General features: G+C 34.3%; 1 protein-coding gene across 10 annotated transcripts; it reads right to left on the bottom strand.

Annotated features, from left to right (window-relative positions):
• Positions 1-423: 423 nt before the first annotated feature.
• LOC110607544 (2-dehydro-3-deoxyphosphooctonate aldolase) lies at positions 424-23712 on the bottom strand. 10 transcript variants are annotated; one of them, XR_002486739.2, is made up of 15 exons: positions 23432-23711; positions 23100-23167; positions 22906-23003; positions 22563-22659; positions 21667-21732; positions 20012-20071; positions 19804-19878; positions 19605-19689; positions 17974-18032; positions 15864-15908; positions 15439-15537; positions 15050-15097; positions 14395-14442; positions 12974-13081; positions 424-724 (listed from the first exon to the last, which is right to left on the bottom strand). XR_002486739.2 is itself a non-coding variant. In XM_021746671.2 (15 exons), exons 2-14 carry the CDS (start codon positions 23133-23135, stop codon positions 13025-13027), a joined length of 873 nt encoding a protein of 290 aa, XP_021602363.1. In that variant the 5' UTR covers positions 23136-23170; positions 23432-23711; the 3' UTR covers positions 424-724; positions 12999-13024. The 10 variants fall into 10 exon arrangements, 5 of the variants coding, with proteins under 5 accessions (XP_021602363.1, XP_021602362.1, XP_021602364.1 ...); XR_002486736.2 differs by having other exon boundaries at positions 23100-23170; positions 23432-23710; XR_002486737.2 differs by having other exon boundaries at positions 424-745; positions 23100-23170; positions 23432-23710.

Below are 23712 nucleotides of genomic sequence, written 5' to 3' on the forward strand. Positions count from 1 at the left end.
AATTATATCATTTTATAAAAATTTACAGTCTAATCAATGAAATTTTGAGTTATAAATTAAATTATTTTTTATTTTTTAAAAAAAAATTATTACTCTAAAATTAATGAATATAAGCTATTACTTTGTGCGTAACAAGAATACTAGCCAAAGGGATAGATTGGAATTAGAATGAAAAAACATTTATTCTGTTAGTCTGTTTGATTCACGGATTGGGTTACTTATCAACTTAGAATAATACAACGTTTAAGCTATAAAAAAAAAAATTAATAAAATTTGAAAAGTTCAAATTTCACAAACAATTGACTAATCATTCTATAATGCATGGAATACCAATCCGATTCCACAAACTTCAGTATAAACAACTAAGAATTTTCTCAAATAACTTATCAAAGCAAAACATATTAAAATGTGAACAATTCAACAAAAAAAACAAAAGGGAAAAACTCATCTTCAGCCAAAAAGACAACAAAAAGTTGCAATAGCAAGTCAATCAAATTTAGCATAAGACTACATTCAATGGTTCAAGTCTACCTAGACAAAAGAAGCAATACAAATATTATAAGCCTTGATAACATGAATGTATTCTTGATTATAACTTTTATCGTCAAGTATCTGATGATATTAAATCCAATTGTTCTGCTTAAAGCCAATCAGTATTCTCCCACTCTCTCAGTCAAAGTTGTTAAAGCCCCAAGCTACACAAGCCATCAAAGGATCTTGTTGCCTAAGACACAAGGCGCATGCCCTAGTTACACGAGGAACAGAAAAGGTAAAATTTCTATGCAGATTTAATATACTTAATTTCATAACATATTTGATAGATTGATACTCAACCTTACAAAAAGCTAAAGAAATTATTTCTATCAAAATAAATTGAAAGAATTTAATATTTTTGAAATCATAAATCTTAAGTAAACAAATTAATCACCAATTAAAAAATAAAATAAAATTGAACATAACCACATTAGCAAAACAGAACATACATTGCTATTCAAAAAAATTTAAGTTGGTCAAGAATAGACATAGGTTGGTTTTTGTTGACTTATTTACTGATCCTAACTGATTCTAGGAATATGATTTGATTTGATTAGAATTCTTATATTATCTCTGTAATTATTATTTGATTATTTATTTCCTATTTAGATATGATTTTTTATGTATAAATAGTTATGTAGACCAATTGTAAATATTAAGAGTGAAATAAAATAATATTTTAAATTTTCTCAAAATTTTTCATGGTATCAAAACTTTTCCTTGATTTTAGGGTTCAAATTCAATTTTTCTTTTTTAGGGTTTCAAAACCCTAGATCTACCTTTTTGATACTAACTCATCTAGGAGCCTTTCCTCCTCTCACCGCACGTGTCCCATTGCTTGACGCTGCTCTGCTGCTCTGATCACTCTGGCGACAATTCTGACCATCTTTCCGGCCTTTCCATGCCGCTATTCGGTCTTTTGGTGAATTGATTGGGCTTTCTTGTGTGTACAATCTTGAGTACCTCTTATTCTTTCACGGTTCACAAATCTTTACCATGTCAAAAGGTAAAAGGGTCTCGATTCCTAACTCTGATTACTCGTCCACCGGTGCCACATTTAACTTTGTAAAGTCAGGTAATGATTTATCTCTTAATAATGTTCCATGGATTATCGATTCTGGTGTGAATAGACACATGACAGGCTCTTCTAAAGGCTTTCTCAATTATTTTTCTTCTCTAACCAAAGATAGTGTCAGAATTGCTGATGGCTCTTTTACTCCCATATCCGGAACAGGTTCTGTTATTTGCACATCCAACATTAAATTATTATCTATCCTTCATGTTCCCCACTTTTCTGTCAATCTTTTATTTGTCAGTGCTATCACCAATGCCCTTAATTGTAAAATTGAATTCTTTCCTGATCATTGTGTTATTCAGGATCTTCATACAGGAAAGAGGATTGGCAATGGTAGGCTGCATGATGGCTTATATATGTTGGAGGGTGATTCAGGTTCTTCGATATCTCAAGCCTGTTTTGGAGAAAATAAGGATGTCAATCAGGAAATAATACAGTGGCATAGATGGTTAAGGCATCCATTATTTTTTGCCTTAGAAAAACTTTATCCTAATTTGTTTGCTATAAATCAATTTGATTCTCTATTTTGTGATGATTGTGAGTATGCTAAACACACTAGAACATCCTATCCTTTGAGTCATAATAAAAGTCAAATTCCTTTTGCGACTATTCATTTTGATGTTTGGGGGCCTACTCAAACTGTCTCCTTGTCTGGTAATCGATGGTTTGTCACTTTTATTGATTGTTGCACTCGAATTACTTGGGTCTATTTGATTAAAGCTAAAAGTGATGTCTTTTCTTGTTTTCAATCTTCCATAAGATGGTTTGTACTCAATTTGATACTAAGGTGAAAATTTTGAGAACTGACAATGGAAGAGAATACATGGATAGTAGCTTTTCTGCTTATTTGGAGAGTAATGGGATAGTACACCAGACTAGTTGTCCTTATATTAGTGCCCAAAATGGCGTTGCTGAGAGGAAAAATAGGCATCTATTGGAGGTAGCTCGATCTTTTATGTTCACCATGAATCTACCCATAGCATATTGGGGAGATGCAATCCTTGCATCTGCTTATCTTATCAATAGAATGCCTCTTAAGACCCTTGACTTTATGAGTCCTTTGGCAGTTCTACAAGGGAAGAATTCATACGTTGTTCTACTAAAAGTATTTGGGTGTGTTTGCTTTGTCCATACTAGGACGGCAGGAAAATTGGATCCCAAGGCCCTTAAATGTGTGTTTGTTGGGTATTCTCCAACACAGAAGGGATACAAGTGTTATCATCCTCCCTCTAGGAAATACTTTGTTAATATGGATGTTACCTTCCGAGAAACTGAACCTTACTTTAGTATCACCCACTCACCTCTTCAGGAGGAGAATAATGAGCAAGAAGAGGTGATCCCGAATTCTGTGATTCTGAATGATATGGTTCAACTAGAAAGTTTGAGTTCTAGTAGACAGGGGGAGATGTCCAATCAGGGAGAGAGAATTGGTCGTTTGGACAAGCCAGATTTGAGAAGGTATTCAAGGAAAGACAAGGCAGAAAAGCCATTATGCAGTCTACTCAGAGTCGATAATCTTCTCCTGGTGAGTTACCCACTCAAGAATCTTCTTCTGATGAGTTACCCACAACTCTTGAATGCTTCAATGACTTAGATAAACCTATTGCACAAAGAAAAGGGGTCAGATCTTGTACTAAACACCCTATTTCTTACTTTGTTTCTTATGAATCCTTATCTCCTTCCTATAGAGCATTTGCCTTGTCTATTTTCTCTGTGTCTATTCCACATTATTGGAATAAAGCTCTCGCATATCCTAAATGGAAGAAAGCAATGATTGAAGAGATGAAAGCATTGGACCTGGGAGCTTATCACTCTCCCACCTGGAAAAAAACTCGTTGGCTGTAAATGGGTGTTCACAGTGAAACATAAAGCTGATGACACAATTGAACGATTTAAGGCCAGATTGATTGCTAAAGAATTCACCCAAACCTATAGAGTGGATTACCAAGAGACATTTGCCCCAGTTGCAAAAATGAACTCAATCAGAGTTCTGTTATCTTGCGCAGCCAACTTGGACTGAGACTTGCAACAGTTTGATGTGAAGAATGCTTTCCTCCATGGAGATTTAGAGAAAGAAGTGTTCATGGAAATTCCTCCTGGGTTCGCTGATGAGAAGACACAAGGAAAGGTGTGCAGGTTAAAAAAGGCTTTGTATGGGCTAAAACAATCTCCCAGAGCTTGGTTTGACAGGTTTAGCAGAGCTATGATGTCCTTTGGTTATCAACAAAGCAATGCTAATCACACTTTCTTTATTAAACATCACAAGGGTAAGATCACTTTTCTTATTGTGTATGTTGATGATATAATGGTAACAGGAGATGACAAAGAGGAAATGGCTAAACTAAAGATGTTGTTGGCTCAAGAATTTGAAATCAAAGATCTAGGAAAACTGCAATATTTCCTAAGTATCGAGGTGGCTAGATCAGAAAAAGAAATTATCATCTCCCAAAAAAAGTACATTCTGGATCTTTTGGAAGAAACTGGTATGATGGGGTGTAAACCAGCAGAATCCCCCATTGAAAGTAATCACAAGCTGGAAGCAGGAACTGGTGAGCCCGTGGATATTGGAAGATGCCAGAGATTGATAGGAAGATTGATTTATCTCTCACACACTCGACCGAATATAGCTTATGCTGTTAGCTTAGTCAGCCAATTCATGCATGATCTTCGCGAGACTCATATGCAGGTTGTACTTCGCATCTTGAGATACCTAAAGTCTGCGCCAGGGAAAGGGCTTCTTTACTCCAAACATGGTCACCTCCGAGTTGAAGCTTTTACAGATGCAGATTGGGCAGGATCTCTCAATGACAGAAGATCCACCTCTGGCTACTGCACAGTTGTAGGAGGGAACCTTGTCACTTGGAGAAGCAAAAAACAAAGTGTTGTTGCTCAGTCAAGTGCTGAAGCAGAATACAGAGCAATAGCCCAAGGTGTGTGTGAACTCTTATGATTGCAGAAGTTATTGAGGGAGTTGAGATTGCCCAAGAGAGACAAGATAACTTTGTATTGTGATAATAAAGCTGCTATAAGTATAGCACAAAATCCAGTCCAACATGACCGGATGAAACACATTGAAATTGATCGGCACTTCATTAAAGAAAAATTAATAGACGGTGTCTTGAGCCTAGTTCATGTGACTTCTACTGGGCAACTTGCGGATGTGTTTACTAAAGGGCTCAATAACAAGATCTACCATAATCTGATTTGCAAGTTGGATATGTGCGATATCTTTGCACCAACTTGAGGGGGAGTGTTGACTTATTTACTGATCCTAACTGATTCTAGGAATATGATTTGATTTGATTATGATCCTTAATTATCTCTGTAATTATTATTTTATTATTTGCTTCCTATTTAAATATTATTCTGTGTATAAATAGTCATGTAGACCAATTGTAAAAATTAAGAGTGAAATACAATAATACTCTAAATTTTCTCAAAATTCTTCAGTTTTAAATTTCGGTTGCGTGGAGTGAAAACTGGCCTATAACTGCATATATCTCTATGCAATTTTTTAAAGTTGATGAAATAGATAAATATTTAAAGATATAATCAAAACTAAAAAATACAACTAAATAATACAGCATAAATATATCAAATTGTCCGGAGTTTTACGTAAATGAGAATCTGTATTTTATTCATATGGCTGTAATCTTTATATATAGGCGTATCAACCTTCTCAATTCACGTGTTACATGGTAATGACAACTATCTACTTTAACTGGATAAGTTGGGCTAACCAACCAGCTAATTAAGCTCAGCTCTACTATACAAACCATCTTGTTACTCCCCTCAAGTTGGACATATATATTGTTTATGTTCAACTTGTTTAAAAGATAGTTAAATTGTCTCGGATGCAGTGTTTTAGTGAATAAGTCAGTTGTCTGCTCCTTAGTGCCAATGTATTCTAGTTGTATGACCCCAAGCATCACCTTCTCTCTAATGAAATGGTAATCCAATTCAATATGTTTAGTTCTTTCATGGAGAACAGGGTTCTTGGAGATTTAAATTGCTGACATACTTCAAAAAGGAGCTTCACAGGATGAGGTACAACAACATTGAAATCTGTTAATAGGGATATTAACCAAAGTACTTCAAAAGTTACTGCTGCATCGATCTGTACTCGGCTTCTGCAGAACTTCTAGAGACTGTGGCTCGTTTCTTCGATTTCCAACTGATTAAGGAATTCCAAAGAAATACACAAAAACCAGTTGTGGACCTTGTTTCTGTACATCCAGCCCAGTCACACTATTTGAGTATGCAGTTAACTTTAATTCTGAACTTGCAGCTAAGAACAAGCCTTATCCGGGGAGCATTTTTTAAGTATTTCAGTATCTTGTATGCTGCATTGAGATGTGTTTGAGTTGGCTTGTCCATAAATTGAGAAAGGACATGTACACTGTAGGGAATATTAGGCCTGGTCAACTGAACATACATGAGCTTGCCTATTAATTGTCTATAGATAGTAGGATTAGAAAGTAAGTCTTCTGTGAAGTGCATTAGCTTGGCATTAACTTCAAAGAGAACTGAACTTGGTTTTGCAGCCAACAAACCATATTCTTCTAAGAATTTCGATACAAATTTTCTCTGAGAGATTGCAATCCCTTTGCCAGATCTGGCTACTTCAAGCCCTAAAAAGTATTGAAGAGTGCCTAAGTCTTTCAACTTGAAATGATTCTGCAAACAGCTTTTGAATTTCTCAATCAACTTCTTGTTACTGCTGTCAATCATAATGTCATCCGCATAAACTAAAACAGCTATGAATCCTTCATTCTCAGTCTTAGTGAAGAGAGAATAATCACATTTAGACAGAATAAAACCTAATTGAAGTTTAGATTCCACTGTCTTGAAGCTTACTTTAAACCATACAAAGACTTTTGAAGTTTACAAACAAGCTTTTATTGATTCCCATACTCCCCCTTGCCCTCATAACCCAAAGGAATATCCATAAAAACGTCTTCATGTAGATCACCATTGAGGAATGCATTATTGATGTCTAATTGAGATTAAAAACCAACCATATATAGCAGCAAGTGCTAGGAAAGTTCTTACTGTGGTCTGCATAGCAACTGGACTTAATGTCTCTTGGAAGTCAAAACCAGGCCTCTCAGTATATCCTTTAGCCACCAACCTGGCTTTATACCTATCAATAGAACCATCAGAGTTAAATTTCACTCTGTATACCTATTTACATCCTACAGACTTGGCTCTTGTAGGCAATGGTGTGAGAATCTAAGTGTGATTTGCCTCTAGAGCTTGAATTTCTTCCCTCGTGGCCTGCTTCCAATGATCAAATTTAATAGTTTGATCATAAGTGTGAGGTTCACAAGTGGCAGACATATTTAAAATGAAGGATCTATAGGAGGATGATAGCCTATCATAGGAGAGGTGATTCTGTATCGAGTAAGTACAAACTGAACTAGGAAGGAACGACTGAGATGAAGTCTGAAGTAAGATATGGTAGTCATGAAGACAGTTTGGTAGTTTAGTGTGTCTAGTGCTTTTCCTTTGGACAGGGGGTGGAGATGAATCAGGGAGAGTGAAAGCAGGAGAAGGTGCAAGAGAGACTGGAGTTTCATATCTAACTGGAGATAGAGAGGATGAAATGGGCACATTACTATTTGGAATCTCAGGGAACACACTTGGATCAGGAACTGTAAGTAACACCATGTTAGGAACATCAAGAGAACTTGAATTAAGTGGTGAGGAGATGTTCTGAAAGGGAAAAACTGTTTCATGAAATAAGACATCCCGGGAGATAAAAGTAAGAATTTGTGTCCAAGTCATATAACTTGTAACCCTTCACTCCTACTGCATACCCAATAAAGACACATTTTCGAAATCTAGACTAAAATTTAGTTCTGTGAGCTATCAAATTGGAAGCATAACATAAGCAGCCAAAAGATTTCAGATGTCAATAAGCAGGAGCTTTGTGAAAGAGCACTTCATAAGGAGACTTGTCATTGAGCTTGACTAGAGGAATTCTATTGATTAAGAATGTGCTTGCCAGGACTGCACAACCTTAAAAAGATACAGGAAGTCGAGATTGAAATAAAAGAGCTTGGGAAACATTTAACAAATGTTGATGTTTTCTTTCAACCACCTCATTCTGCTGAAGGGTATAAATGCAACGTATTTGATGCATGATACCACTAAAAGCAAAAAAAGAAGGAAGAAAGAATTCACTGCCATTATCAGTCCTTATTTACTTGATAGATGTGTGAAACTGAGTATTAACATATGCATAGAACCGAGGCACAAGAAATAAAACTCTGATTTTGATTTCATAAGAAAAGTCCATACAAATTTGGAGAAATCATCTACTACAGTGAGAAAGTAGTGATTTAGTGATTTTTATTGATATCACATTGAGAATAGGGTCCCCACACATCCATGTGAACCAATTCAAAAGTAGAAGTAGTGGCACAGACATGTTCAAGAAAAGGCAACCTCCTTTGGTTAGCTCTTGAACAGGCATCACATGGACAAGTCTTATTAGAAAGAAGCTTTAATTGTGACCGTAAAGAAAGCATCCTTCCATCATAGGGATGTCCTAGCCTATGATGCCAAATATAAAAAGAAAAAATCTTTATAAGATTGTGTAAGGACAGCAATTGAAGAGAGACATATGGACTTAGCCTTTAGGATGAACAATCCACCTTCCTGCTTAGCCAGTCCAATCTTCTTCCATGAAAAAAGGTTCTGAATGATACAATTATTAGCCATGAAACTGACAGATTTTTTCAGTATCAATCAACTTGCTTACAGACATCAGGTTAAAACTAAATTCCGAAATAAATAACACATTATGAAGAACAAGTGAATGACTGAGGTGTACTGTCTCAACTCCTATAACTTGACCCTTTTGTCCATTTGGCCAAAAAACAAAAGACTTAACCACACACTTGAGATCAGTGAATAAAGTTGAATTACATGAGATATGATCAGTGGCACCCACATCTATGTTACAATCAATAGAAATCTCTATAAATAGAAATCTCTGTACTAAAATAAGAAGAGTACTGAGATATAGCATTTATACCTGCAATGTTAACTTGTGCAGATATGAGGTTTGAACTAAACAGAATTAATAGGTCCTGTACTTGATTGCATCGTGGTTGCAGTATTGTCATTAAGAAGATTCATGAGTTACTAAATTTGTTCCTTAAAGAGACCAATATGAGAGAATCCTTCAGCTGAATTAGAAGAACATCCACCAAAAACTTGTTGAACAGAAGCTTGCCTTGAATTCATATTGCTGATGGTTTTGGATTTTGTAAACTTAAAATCTAGCGGAAAACCTACAAACCTGTAGCATTGTGCCTTAACGTGCCCTGGCTTACCATAGTGAAAACAAACTAGATCACTTTTGCCTTTCTTGATAGCCACAGCACTAGATTCTGTGAAAGATTGAGTCAGCAGTAAGATAGATCTTTTTATTTCTTCTCTCAATACCATATTGTAAACTTGATCAAGTGAGGGAAAGGGCTCCATATTAATAAGTTGTGATCTAAGGCCTGGATATGTTTTATTTAAGCCATTCAAGAACCTGAATACACAATCCTTTTGCAAGACCTCAATATACTTTTGAAAATATTCACTGTTACACTTTCCACAACAACAAGAAGGAAGAGGCCTATAGACCCTATGTTCTTCCCATATTCCGTTTAACTCGGTAAAATAGGCATCTACAGATTTTGTACCTTAAGTGACTGTGATAGTACAGTCCAGATTTTACAGGTGACAAATTCGCGAGTCATCTGGCTGAGAAAACTTTTTATGCAACTTGTACCAAATTTAGTTTGTATCTTTCAGATAAAAAACAATTGAGGCTATTGAAGGAAAAATTGATCAAAGAAGCCACGCAACAATGAAATTATTGCATCTTGTCCATGGCAGGTACAGAGGATCCACCGGTGAAGGTTTAGGAACAGTGCCATCTAAAAATCCAGATGGAAAGATCTTAGCCAGGATGGAAAGTTGTTTGGCACCATCTCAGGCATTACAACGACAGAGCTGTGGTTCTCAAAGTGATGAAGGAAGAAAGGGGAGAAAGCATCCTCGGGAGGACCGACCAAATGATCAGCCGAATTTGATACTTCTGTCGCTGTAGAAGAGATCAGAAGGGAAGAAGAAGAAGTCATTATCGGCGAGAGAAGAAGTTATCAGAGATTCAGAGCTTTGATACCACGTTAGAAGTTTTGCATGAATGAGAATCTGTATTTTATTCATATGGTTGTAACCTTTATATATAGGTATATCAACCTTTTTAATTCACGTGTTACATGCTAATGATAGCTATCTACTCTAACTGAATAAGTTAGACTAACCAACTAGCTAACCAACCAGCTAACTAAGCTCAGCTCTACCATACAAACCATCTTGTTAGCACTAATACAGCATAAATTTATCAAATAAATGCATTCATCCATCATACTTAAAACATCATTAGCACTAATTTAAATTAGGTGTTGAACATAGATTAAGATATTAATATATGGAAACTAATTTCAAGAGTTAATTTCATTTTTTTTCTTAAATTTTATCTTGCAAATGGCTAAACTTAGACAAATATATTAAAGCTTAAAACTTTCTTTGATATTATTTTTTAATTATTTATCTATTTACTTGAAAATGAATCTAAAATAGATATAAATTAGAAAAAAATAAAGAATAGCCAGTTAGCCACCCTTAGCTCTCCTTCACTTTAAAAACATTATATCTATTTTGTTGACTTATTTGCTAATCCTAACTGATTCTAGGGATTTGATTTGATTTGATTAGGATCTTTAATTATCTCTGTAATTATTATTTGATTATTTGCTTCCTGTTTAGATATAATTCTTTGTGTATAAATAGTCATATAAACCAATTGTAAAGATTAAGAATGAAATATAAGAATTCTCTAAATTTTCTCAAAATTCTTTATAGTATCAGAGCTTTTTCCTGATTTTAGGGTTCAAATTTAATTTTTTCCTCTTTAGGGTTTCAAAACCCTAAATCTACCTTTTTTGGTACTAACCCATCTAGGAGCCTTTCCTCCTCTCATCGCCGGCACCAGAATTGTCGCTGGCCGATCGCCCAGCTCCGACGCCAGAAAAGCCCGCACGTGAGGCTCATGCGCCTCCCTTTCCCAGCGCGTGACCAATCGCTTGACGCTGCTTCGCAGCTCTGATCACTTCGGCGATGATTCTGACCATCTTTCTGGCCTTTCCGTGCCGCTATCCGGTCTTTTGGTGAATCGATTGAACTCTCTTGTGTGTACAACCTTGGATACCTCCTATTCTTTTACGGTTCACAAATATTTACCATGGCAAAAGGTAAAAGAGTCTCAATTCCTAACTATGATTCCTCGTCCTCCAGTGCCACATCTAACTTTGTAAAGTCAGGTAATGCTTCTTCTCTTAATAATGTTCCATGGATTATCGATTCTGTTACGAATAGACACATGATAGGCTCTTTTAAAGGTTTTCTCAATTATTTTCCTTCTCTAACCAAAGATAGTGTCAGAATTGCTAATGACTCTTTTACTCCCATATCCGGAACAACAAGACCTACCATAATCTGATTTGCAAGTTGGGTATGTGCGACATCTTTGCACCAATTTGAGGGGGAGTGTTGACTTATTTACTAATCCTAACTGATTCTAGGGATATGATTCTTAATTATCTCTATAATTATTATTTGATTATTTGTTTTCTGTTTAGATATAATTCTTTGTGTATAAATAGTCATACAAACCAATCGTAAAGATTAAGAGTGAAATACAAGAATTCTTTAAATTTTCCAAAATTCTTTACATTTAATGATCTAAGGTCTTGAGCTTAGAAATTTTCAAAGAAATGAAGGATTTCAGTTGATTGTAGAGATATTGAGAAGGTTAAGCAAAAAATGATAAAATACAAAGAAATTTAATAAATTGTATCTGAATCCTGCAACGTACCTGTCATCAAAGGAATTTTTTTTAACCTCTTTTTTGCATTTGATTTTTGTTGTCTTTTTGTATTTCTATTTTTTTTCTGATGGATTGACAATTTTATGGCAATGAAAAATTTATTAGCAATCACTGTGCCTCGGCGATTTTTTCAGGTTGATGAGTTCTTAATTGCATTAACATTAAGACTTAATTATTGTTGTTCTGATGCAATCTTAAATGCATCACCTTGATGTTCTATGTCTATATGCATGTCAGATGCTTTAATTTTGTTATTTTTCTCCAACTTTCATTTTTAATATTATGCAATTACTTGCTATTGATGTTGGCTACTTTCAGGACTTGATCACCCTCCCAGAGAGAATAGAGTGGTAAAAAGTGAGAGAGAGAGACAATGAAAAGCAATTGATGGTGGAGCGAGAAGCAGGAATTAACATTACCAATTTTTTGAAATATGAATTAGTGAGCGAGAGGAATGACATTGAGCAAAGTGTTATCCTGTAAATATTTTTTTTCTTTTTTATATATAGGGTAGTTTCACAGCAATCCGTATAAAGTGCAGTTCAATCCAGTTTTATATTTGTATTTACATGAGATACATCACCATTATCATGGAAAGGAAAAAACCTGCTCTAAAATAATATCTGATAGATGATTTATTTCAGTAAAATTTTGATTGAATTATGATATTTTAACTTATTATTGAGATGGCTTAAATATGAGCTCCATCTGTTTATATTCATCCTTCTATTTCTTATCTTTTTCACACCTTGCTAATTACACAATTACTGCAATTTCTCTTTTCCTTGTTGGTGATTGTTTCATATATCAGATAGATGATATAATTAGCATGTTCCATAAAGGAATTTTCTTAATTGGCTTGTTCTATAAAGGATTTTTATAATTGACTTAAATTTCCTGCAGAATCACGCATGTTCCATGTTACCGAACATGTATAATCCTAAATTGACAGCCATTCATAAAAAAATCGGTAAAAGATTTTTTATTTTTGGGGCAAAATTTTCTATATCTAATAAACAAATGATTTCACAATGGTATCCCGGTTAAATAATAATATTTCAACTGTTTATTTTTTTTAACTTAATAAAAAATGCAGTCCTGCATCATTATGATTTTTCTGGAGACATGCAATTAGTATTATTATTTCGTTTCAAGTATTCCTCATTTTAAGTTTTACATTCTTTGTTCATATATATGAAACATATAGTGACATGCTATTCAGCCCTAACAAAAATTTGATATCAAAACTTAACTATCAGTCCAATTTAACTCAAGTCTAATTGACGTAACTTGATTCTCGCATCCAAATTTTAGTCAAAGCACAAATTACTACCAGTGAAGCATAAGCCTAAACGAATCAACTAAACTAGTATTACATGAGCCAATTAATCAAGGAAAGAAATGCTCACAATCCAATAATTGTCTCTTGCTTACTCCTTCAGAGAGGCCTTCAAGCTTTTCTATTCACGGAAGGGTGTGAGATCAATCTCCATTCGTCTCTTCCCCTTACTGACCCTCTTTAAAATTCCAACAGAATAAAAATTATGTCAATATATAATTTTGAAATAAAAAATATTAACACCATACAAAATATAATGTGTCGTCGCAGAAAAGATGAAATTGAATTTGGGGAATGAAAAACAATTTAGTCAAGAAATTCATTTAATTTTGCATAGCATGATGTCTACTTAGCTTTTACCATGGTAAGTGAAAACTCATCATTGATCCGCAAAGAGGGAGGGGGAAAGATAGAGCTAGTATATTGCGATCACATGTCAAGTGATGCAGGAGGATGAGTTACAGAATGTTTTTCAAGTTAGAGCTCACAATATAGTTCAAGCTAATGTAGTAGTTTCATATTAGGAATTTTCTTAATACTTTTTTATTATGTTATTTTGGATGTCTAAGCTTAGACTTTATTGAGAAGAATTCAGATCTGATTCTGTTAGAACTTTCCGTTCCAGCACTTATTCCTCTAGTAATATCCAATAGGATTAGGAACCTTGGATCCTTAAATTTTTCCCCTTCTATTTCATTTTGTTATGAGTTATGATGGATGATATAGATTGTTAAATCCTCCATTGGCTTAGGATAGAGGTAATGTATCCCTTACAAGAGTTTTAGGCACTCTTTTCCCTTGAGTCAGCTTTTAAAATGAGTTAAGTCTGACATAAATTTAATATGGTATCAGAGCCCCATCGATTTTGGGTCATCTTTAAATATTTGTTCTGGGAAAGGGAGTTGAATTTCACATTGGTTTTGAATGGGGGTAATGTGACTCTTATAAAGGTTTTAGCCACCCCTCCTCCTTGAGTTAACTTTTGACTGAGTTAGACTTGACCTAAATTAACACGGTACCATGCACCGATGTTGGGCCTCTCTTGAATATTTCACCCTCTAGTGAAGTACTGGGCGCGAGGGTACATGTTGAATCCCACGTAAGTTTGGGATAGGAATAACATGCCCTTTGTAAGGGTCGGGGTCGTAGGCACTCCTCTTCTAAGCTCCTAAGGGTGAGTTAGGCCTAATACAAATTTAATATAGATAATAATTGCAGAGATGTGAAAGGGATAAGAAAGGCACTAGTTATGACTTGAAGAGAGAATGATTCAGAATGATGGAGCTAAAAAGAAGAATTGCACAAAGTAAAATTAATCAAATTAGAAGAATTCTATGAAATTGGCAGTCATCTAACACTTGGATCTGCTATACTGCACATGAACTAAAACGCAAGCACACAGTACAAATGGCATTTCCCAAGAAGAGTTTCATACACAGAACATAACCATAACCAGATTATACACTTGGTAAAGATGGTTTAAGAACTTACAGCTATTGCCATGAGCTCTTCTAGCAGTTCCTCCAAATTCCGCAGAGGCTATTGCCATGAACAAAGTTAATACTGTTAGATGATGAGCTACCAAAAGAAGCAAGTCATTTTTAAATAATATCTGTGAGCTTGTGTAACTGCACATGGAAGAACCATCTCTATTCATAGAAACTACATTACTTGGACTTGGATAGGAATGTCAAGAAATGAGTATATATCCCTATATGTCTGACTTGTCAACTTTCTAAATAGAAAATATGGGGATATGGATCTAAGTTTAGATATGGGTGCTTGGATGCGTTATGTTACATATGATAAACTAGAATAAAAAATTATAAATTTTGCGTTATGTTACATATGATAAACTAGAATAAAAAATTATAAATTTACGCAGTAATAATTATAGTCTAAATAGATTATCAAATGCAACCAAATACATCATCCAAAATGCAATCAAATAACTATTTTTATCTAAATGCATGCTCTCCAACTCGAGAGAAAAGAAGTGTACGAATGTGTGTTGAACACATTCACTGTTGTATCCCATAAAGTGTTATGTCGACGCGGGTGTGACATGGTAAAATGAAGAGTCGAAGTATCAGAGATAGAAAATATCTATAAATTTTGTAACACAACATGTAACCATAAACCTCACCCATTGCGTTGGACCATCCACAGGGGCATTCAAAGGATCATCATGCACCTAATCACCCAAAAGAATGCTTTTATAAGCTACAACACAAGAAATCATAGAATCTGCATTCAAGCTAAAAAAGGACCCAACAAAGAGAAAAGGAAAAAAAATAATATACACACACACCCTCTCTCTCTCTCTCTCTCTCTCATACAAACAACTTGCAGGGAATATTAGAATCCAAAACGCTTTGCTGCACAATTCCTTGGTGAAATATGGGATCCAGTATCCACTTACAAGAAAAGGGTACAAAAGAGTTAACTTCAATCGCTCGCTTTTGACATGATAAAAGATATAACGTTGTGGCAGTTAAATACTATAATTGATCGCTTTCTGCAGATTCAACATACCTCCATGAAAATTCCATCCACTCCAACAGCTACTGCTGTCCTTGCAATGCATGGTATTAATTCACGGAGACCTCCACTAGCAACACCTCCACCATCCAACTATATGAAGATTGCAATTTTAACCATTAACAGAGGAAAATATGATGCAAAGTATAGATTAAACATAAAAAGGAAGATTGTGGAAATCTATGACAGGAAAAAGCAGAATACAAGTATAGCAAGAAAAAGCATGGCAAAAAAGCATGACTGAAGTGAAAGGCAGGACCCATCCACATTTTCAAAACAACTAATAGATTGGTTTCTGAAATGCTAAATGACTTATTTCAGAAACATGTACAACAAAATAACCTCAGTTAATTATGCAGTAAAATTCAATCCATGGACCATTATCTCGTTATGCAACATAAATGTAAGACAATCCAAACCTTTCTCCCAGCAGGCTGTTGTAGTGAATGTGTCACATCAGCTACCTGCATTGAAACATCTAGCTATTAGGTCATCCAGATTTAGCATCTAAATTAAAGAACATGAAGCATATTAATGGAAGGCAAAAGGCCCATTTTAGCCCCTAAACTATAGGCGGATAGTCAAATATTGGTCCATTTGACCCCTCAAACTTTTTTAATGGTGCAAAATAACCAAATTTTGACAGAAAGATAACGACATTTCCATCAATGGAGCAACAGTTCAAGAATAACTCACTCTTCCTCTCCTCACCTCTCATCATTTTCTCACCAACTCCACTTCTCAAGTTACTACTATCAACGCTAATGTCTACCCTATCAGAAGCCATGAGTACAAGTATAATTGTTCATTGTTATTGGTTATTGGTTGTAGAAGTTTGAAGAATGATTTCTTCAAGCAAAAGTGGATGGCTCGTGGAAAGATCTAGCTTTTTCAATACATGTTCATGAAGTGGTATTCACTTCTTGGTTAGGTATTTTGTTTGATTTCATAAATTGAGAGGAAACAAATTCAATTTCTTCCGAAAGTTATGCTTTTAATTTTTCCAAGAAATTACATTGATTACTAGGTACAGGGTTTGTCTCTAGCAATTGAAGAATTTCTCATTCCTTTTAACTTTATCTTTCCTATTGATGTTGTCTCCAATGAAAATTATAAGAAAAAAAAAGCTTTTATGCAGTTTTCTGAAACTTGTGTAGGTATGGGTTCTCAATCTCTAATGTTTCTTATATTGTTAACATCCATCATAAACAACTTTTATAACACTGGTTGCTACTGGTTTTGGTGTACCAGAAGTGATGATAAGAAAGAATCCATTATTTGTATCACTTAATAGAGTATCACTCAAAACTAGATAATTTATTAGAGTTAATTGAGGGTGTTTATAGATATTAGACAGTAAATAATTATAAACTCATGACCATTTATCATCACATGAGCACGTGATTAAGGTCTAGTGTAATTTCATCAGAATTCTGTTAAGTTTAGTTATTTTTGCACTATTTAAAAAGTTTGAGGGGTCAAATGGACCAAGAACAAGTTTAAGAGTTAATATGACTATCCGGCTATAGTTTAGGGGTTAAAATGGGCCTTTTGCCTTAATGGAATAACCCAAAAGAACTATCTGAAGCTAGTAATTATAGAATTTACTCATTCACAGTAGGAAAATTGCAGTCTTTATGAATTTTCTAGCATTAGGTGTTGGTGAAGCAATTAAAGGAAAGAATTTGTTTGCGTTATCATCTTAAAGTATATCTATCGTTGCTAATTATTTTTTTATGCTTTACATTGTGGAGATCCAAGGGCAACCTACTGTAGCCCTTTTTGCAGTTCAAAAAAGCATTTTTCAGAAAAGCATCATTTCAGAGGCTATTAAAAGAAAGCTGTTTAGCTGTTTGGTAATTTTTATGACCAAAACACGCCACGTTAAATTTTACACCAACAAGAACCACAATAGTGCCAAACATAAATCCCTTTTTCATCCTTTTTCTTCTGGCTAATGAACTAGTTAATCTTGAAATGTGGTGCTTATTACAATAATATCCACTTTAATCTTTTCAGCACAGGTTGAAGCTTTTGTTAATAACCAATTATATTCTTTAGAATTCTTTCCAAAACTACCATTGGATTGATGAAATGGGAGCTAACAAAGATCTTTAGGGTAATATTCTGTTCAAAAAGAGTTAATATGCAATAAAGTCCACCTCCTAAAGCTTATGTGGCTGCTACTAGATGGGCCAGGGCAACAGAATTTCCACAGCCATAACATATCAGCTCTAACAAAGAGTATATGCCCATCAACTTCTACTTAGTTTTAGTATGGATCCACAGAGCTAATATGATTCTCAAGGAAAGATGAACAAAACATATGATTGTATCTCCACTTAAAAGTGCATGACCTTAACTGGTAAATTAGAAGAATTAGATATAATTTTGACAAGACAAAGTTCACAATATATTTTACCTCTAGGCTCTTTTATTTCTTTGGGAAGACGATATAGAAGAGGAAGAAGACATGATTTTTAAGTATAAAGTAATAAAGAATAAGATATAAATGAGTATTTGACTTACAACAGGACAATCAGCTTCCCTCATCCACTCAAAATTACGTGGATCAACGATCAAATCATCTATAAATCAAAGTCCAAATGCAAGATTAAATCAAGCCAGATAAGAAAAAGACATTAGTGATTCACCAAAGATTTCAATCCTAATACATCTATAGTAAGATTAAGCCTCAATGCATATAAACTTATTACCACACTATTATAAATGAACTTCAATTATATAAATCTCACACTCAATGAACCAAATGCTAGAGTAGATTTTTTTCCTTTGGCCATGTAACTATATAACAAAAGGTATTACAAATAGTCTACGTAGTATGTCAAAATATACAAGTCGGTCCCTTCTATTAAAAAGAATGAAAAAAGACCTCATGATACATACTTAATGTTTAAGTTTATCAATAAATTAATCCCTCCATTAAAATCACCTCAATTTACCATTTGTCAAGACAAAATCTTGAGTCAAAACCTAAAAGAGACTCCTTGCTTCTCCAACCTCCTAACATTAAAATGTTACAACATGGTAACCCAACTCAACACTAAAAACTCCAGGATTTCTTTCTTCTTAAGTAATGATCCTTATTGAGCTTTTAAGTGTTCCCAACGTGCAATCCTGTAGCTCTCATGAAGGATAATGAAGATTAGCAAGTAGGATTATAGGAGATGTATTTCATTAGGCCTCTTCAATGCTATGTAAGGAAAGCTGGATAAACAACCTTTTGGTTCTGCATAACTGAGGTTGAAGGCCATGCTTGAGTACAAAGAAAAATACAATATACATGGCAAAGAAGGTTCCACTTAAATTGATCTACCATACTTAAAGGAAAAGAGATGCACTAAACATGTGAATTCTAAAAGGCTCCTTAATGGCTTAACGTTTGTTGCTCATGGGATGGACATCTGCATTGGACAATTGGACAATTGAGAGGCAAAGCCAATGTCACCATTGCTTCTACTCTGATGGATAATACTATATTTTATTTAGGCAGTCTTCTTTGACATTGTGAATTGCATTCTTGGTCTACTTTGCAAAATGGTGACTGTGCACTATGTCAATTAGAGGTTGGAGAAGACAAAAGTTATATCAAAAATCAAATTGTCCAAAGGGGTAGATTGGATGAAAACCATAACTTTATTAAGCCTTTGAAGTGGTAAAGGGCCTATTAATGGAAAGAATAGTGCACATAATACCATCCAAGCTGTATTTGAGAGGGTGAAGGATGTGCCATGGAGATGACTGCCCTAGAGAGGTGGTAACTAAGGTTCACCTGAGGGAGACATGAAACCCAAGGTTGAGTTAGGACCAAAAAGGGCTTTCCTTAAGGCAAGAAGTATGTACTTCCATTATTTATATATTTCTTCCTCTTTTTGTTATATATTCTCATTGCATATTATGATTATCCCAAAATTACAAAAGTCCAATTGCTCTTCCACCACTTTTTCTTGGCAAAACAATCCATTTTTCAAACTTCCAACTGTCCAACATCATTCCTTCCTCCCACTTCAAGGAAAATCACAAGTCAGCCAGAGAGTTGGTGCAACTTATACCACACTGATTGCCATTTATACAATTGAATATAATAAAAATAAAAATAAAGCAACACACCAAATTGTACTCCAAACACAGTGACTTACTATAGCCAAACATAGTTCCTCGTTCACAAACCATGACATTTGAATTTCCAGCCAATCTAACTTTCTCAGCAGAATTTATCATGACCTGTGCATTTTGAGATTAATAATAAATCAAGCAACAATAGTAAAATACAACTACATTTCAAAAACTCATAAACCCAGTATGTCAATGAGAATTCTCCAAGTTATGGATACTCACAGAAGAAGCACAAAACTGGCCTTTTTTAATATTGATAATCTTCCCAGTCTTGGCAGCTGAAACTAGAAGATCTGTCTGTTATGATTAATTAAAAAAAAGAGGTTAGTGACTTTTGGTCTTTTTTTTTTTTCAAATTTACAAAAAAAAAAAAAAGGTCACAAATCATCACAAAAGCACTCAGTTCCAATACAAAAATTATCAACTTTACCTGACGACATAAAAATGCTGGAATCTGTATGATATCTGCAACTCTGCCAACTGGTTCACACTGGCCAATTGAAATGGTAACAAAAGTCAACTGAATGTTGAAATTTCAAGTGCAGCCTTAGTACTTAACAGTGGTAGAAAAATTCAAATCTAGAAAAGAGAGATTATTGATTCTTGATTTCAATGAATGAATACACAGGAGTGATTCCCTCCTCTTTATACATCAATGACTGTCTAACAAATTCTGCTCTTTCCCTCCTATTCTAATTTCTCTTATTTCCCTCTTGTTCCAGCTACTTAACTTGCCCTCCAATTACAACTAACTCAACTACTTCTCTTCCTTCTTCTATAGCAAGTAACATAATCTTTTACAAAACCATAGATAAATATAACAGGTAACAACTTTTTCTTTCTGGTATTGGGATTGGGTTGAATCAAGCCTATATGAAGAATGTGGAGACAACTTGAAGCTAGGAGAAAGGTCTACATGAAGCTTGCAAAACTAAACATAAAGAAATATGCAATTCCATTGAACAATTTGGTGCACAACTTAAAAGGGAAAAAAAATTTGCAATCTTTTGAAAATACATAATCTCCTTCGGAAATGCATTAAAAATCAACTGCTAAACACTCTGTGTTTATTATAGGATTCTAGTTCCAGCCAGTTTGCTTTTATAAACATTGTTAACTAACAACTACATTCTTTTTTCCTTTTATTGTGTTTGGAAGGAAGCTTTTGGATATAAAGGTATCGGCTTTAAATTAATTATGAGATTTGTTTTTTAAGGCAAAAAAAAAAAAGAGATAAAATTTTTGGAGGCTTTAGAAACCTCCAACCCCCCCCCCCTTTCAATCCACCAAATTGGTTGAAGTGAGGAGGTTTTGATATGTATCTTTTATCACCATATCTTACCTTATCTTAAAAGTCTTCTATTCAGCCTATGCAAATATACCGTTGAAGGTATTTTAAATGAATACCCATATCTATAAGGATAGCAACACCTTTTGGCATCTTCTCTTATCAATTAATTCTTCCTTAATGGATTAATAACAAAGAAATCAAATAAAACAAATTAAATATGTGTCAGAGGTATTTTAAATGAATATCTATATCTACAAGAATAGCAAGACTTTTTGTTGTCTTCTTTTATCAATAAATTCTTCCTTGATGCATTAAGAAAAAAAGAAATCACATAAAACAAATTAAATAAAGGAAAAATTACTACTTAGTTCCTATGATATGGAGAAACTCATTAATTAGTACTTCGGTTTTGAAAAATGCATTAAAACGTCTCTGACATTTTAAAAAATCTACTAGTTATTCCCTCCATTAGTTTTAAATGTCAAGTACTGCAAAGTCTAAAATGCTCCTAATACGTAGAGACTAATTAGTAAATTTTTTAAAATTTTGAAAGACTAACTAATAAATTTTTTCAAAATCGTAAGAATTAAATAGTAAAACATTTAACAGCAAAGTTAATGGTGGGACTAAGTAGTATACCTTTTAAAATGTCATGGGCATTTTAATGCATTTTTCAAGACCGATAGACTAACCAGTGAGTTTTCCCATACCATAGGGACTAAGTAGTCATTTTCCCTTAAATAAAAGAGCCATAATAGAATAGGAACTCATATTAGCTTAGAACAAGTAAGTACCTGAATAGTTTCGTGCACATCAGTAACAATAGGAAGATCATATGCTATTTTAACTTTCTCAAGAATCTGTCACCAAAAAGGGAAAGGTAAAAATTGGTTACATGTCATTTTGCATATGTGAAGTTACAAACATTGGACTCAAATAGTTATAAGCATTTTATCAAGAAAAAAAAAAAAGAAAAGAAAAAACCAGTATAAGCATTGGTATTAGAAAGTAACAATAGAAGAAATCCAGGAAATGCAAACAAAAGCATGAACAACCATGATATCAATAAGTAATTTTATTAACTCATAATTGAGTTTCCTATTCAACAACAATGATGAGGATATAATTCCAATCAAATATTACCTATTTGAGGACATCTAGGTTGTCAGTACATAGGCCATCCAATCACCAAATTGACCAAGCAAACAAGTATGACATATCTTTCATCATATTCAAAATATCATGAAACACATATATTGCCAAACCTAAAGCTGCACCGTTGATATGTAATGAGCTTTCTGTGCAATTAACCATTCAAATAAAATCCAATGCTAGCATAAAAGGCTGAAATAGCATCAATTTGATGCCTATAATTGCTCATGGCACATCATTTCTTTTTGTTTAAGTATTTCATCCATAGATATCAAACAACTATTTAGAATCTAAAACATCATATAAAAAATAAACATAAATTATAACAAAAAAAGCCTCAATTAGTTTAATCGGCCTTGTGCTCACGGCTCAGGAGTATATCTTACAAATTCTTCCTATCTATTTTGTTTCACATTTCAATATTTATGAATCCAATGATAGTCTTGCATATGACAATATATATCCTTCCAATACCTCCAAATGAACCAAAAAAAAGAAAACTGCAAAAAGCAGAATTATAATGATAGCCAGCCCATACCTTCAAGCCTTCAATCATGCCTGGACCTCGGAATGACTTCGAGGATGTTCTGTTAGCTTTGTCAAAGCTTGACTTAAAAACCAATGGCAACCCAAGTCTACAAGAATTACAAAGACATTTAAGATATCAGAGTTTTCAAGATCCACCAGATAGATCACTCAATAATAACAGAATATTTGAGAAATCAAAATCAAAGGAATAAATTCACCCCATAGGAGGCTGAAAAATTGAGATCATATTCTCAGGATTTCATTTATTTATTATTTACTCCCAACTGAATAAAATGAGTAATCCACTACACCCGCTCCTGCCCATAAAAAGATAAGCAAGCTAGTAAACCTACTTTGATGCAATCGTCTTGAGGTGGCTGGCCATTCTAAGAAGGTGTTCCTCAGATTCAATCACATTGGGGCCTGCTAATAAGAAAAATGGTTCTGCTGCCTGTTGAAGCGCAATGCAATATCACATTAAGCACGAAGAAAACGCTAAAGCACAATATCAAAACCCAAAAAGGATAATTCATTCAAGATTTTAAACCTTGAGCTGGTTAAATAGCAGAGTTGAGGAATCCATTCCTTGTAATTAGCCAAAAGACAAAGACTCTGCTGCTGCATATAATTCATCAACTAAATCAAACCAACCTATAATATACGCAACAGACGCTGCTGTAATAGTAAGCAAGTGACCGACCGACGACTGACCATCAGTGCTCCAAATTTTCATAAAAGCAAGTAGAAGCAAACATTGTGTAGAATGTAGATCTAGGCGCAATAATGGCGCGTTCGCATTCATATGTGAATTTAATTCTACAAATTTTAACAAGAAATAATCAATTGACAGTACAAAAAGGAGATGGAAGAATCAGATACCAGCTATTGCAAGGGTTCTTGAAGTAGCAAGGCAAAATCTCACTATTGTTCCAAGTGGTTATCCGCGGAGTTGAACACTCTGCTTCAGTATGCGTATCGCATTTCACTGTTGCGTGGGTCTGGCCATGGTGATGTAAGTGAAAGCGAGTGAATTTGTGACTTTAGGGATGTAAAAAATGTCTTCTGGAAATTAATATAAACTTTTAAACAAAATGGAGTCAAGCAAGCCGTATTCGAATTGTGCAGGAGGTTTTGCGGTCCCAGATACAAAACTGTGAGGA

The sequence above is a fragment of the Manihot esculenta genome, chromosome 3 (assembly GCF_001659605.2).
Source record: "Manihot esculenta cultivar AM560-2 chromosome 3, M.esculenta_v8, whole genome shotgun sequence".
NCBI classification, from domain to species: domain Eukaryota; kingdom Viridiplantae; phylum Streptophyta; class Magnoliopsida; order Malpighiales; family Euphorbiaceae; genus Manihot; species Manihot esculenta.

Bases quoted from the DNA above. Each gene is read 5' to 3' on its own strand.
- LOC110607544 (XM_021746671.2), bottom strand. From the start codon at position 23,135: ATGGATTCCTCAACTCTGCTATTTAACCAGCTCAAG. The intron at 23,004-23,099 runs GTTTAAAATCTT...GCGCTTCAACAG, and splicing joins TGCTATTTAACCAGCTCAAG to GCAGCAGAACCATTTTTCTT. The intron at 19,879-20,011 runs GTAAAGTTGATA...TAATCATAACAG, and splicing joins CAGCATTTTTATGTCGTCAG to ACAGATCTTCTAGTTTCAGC.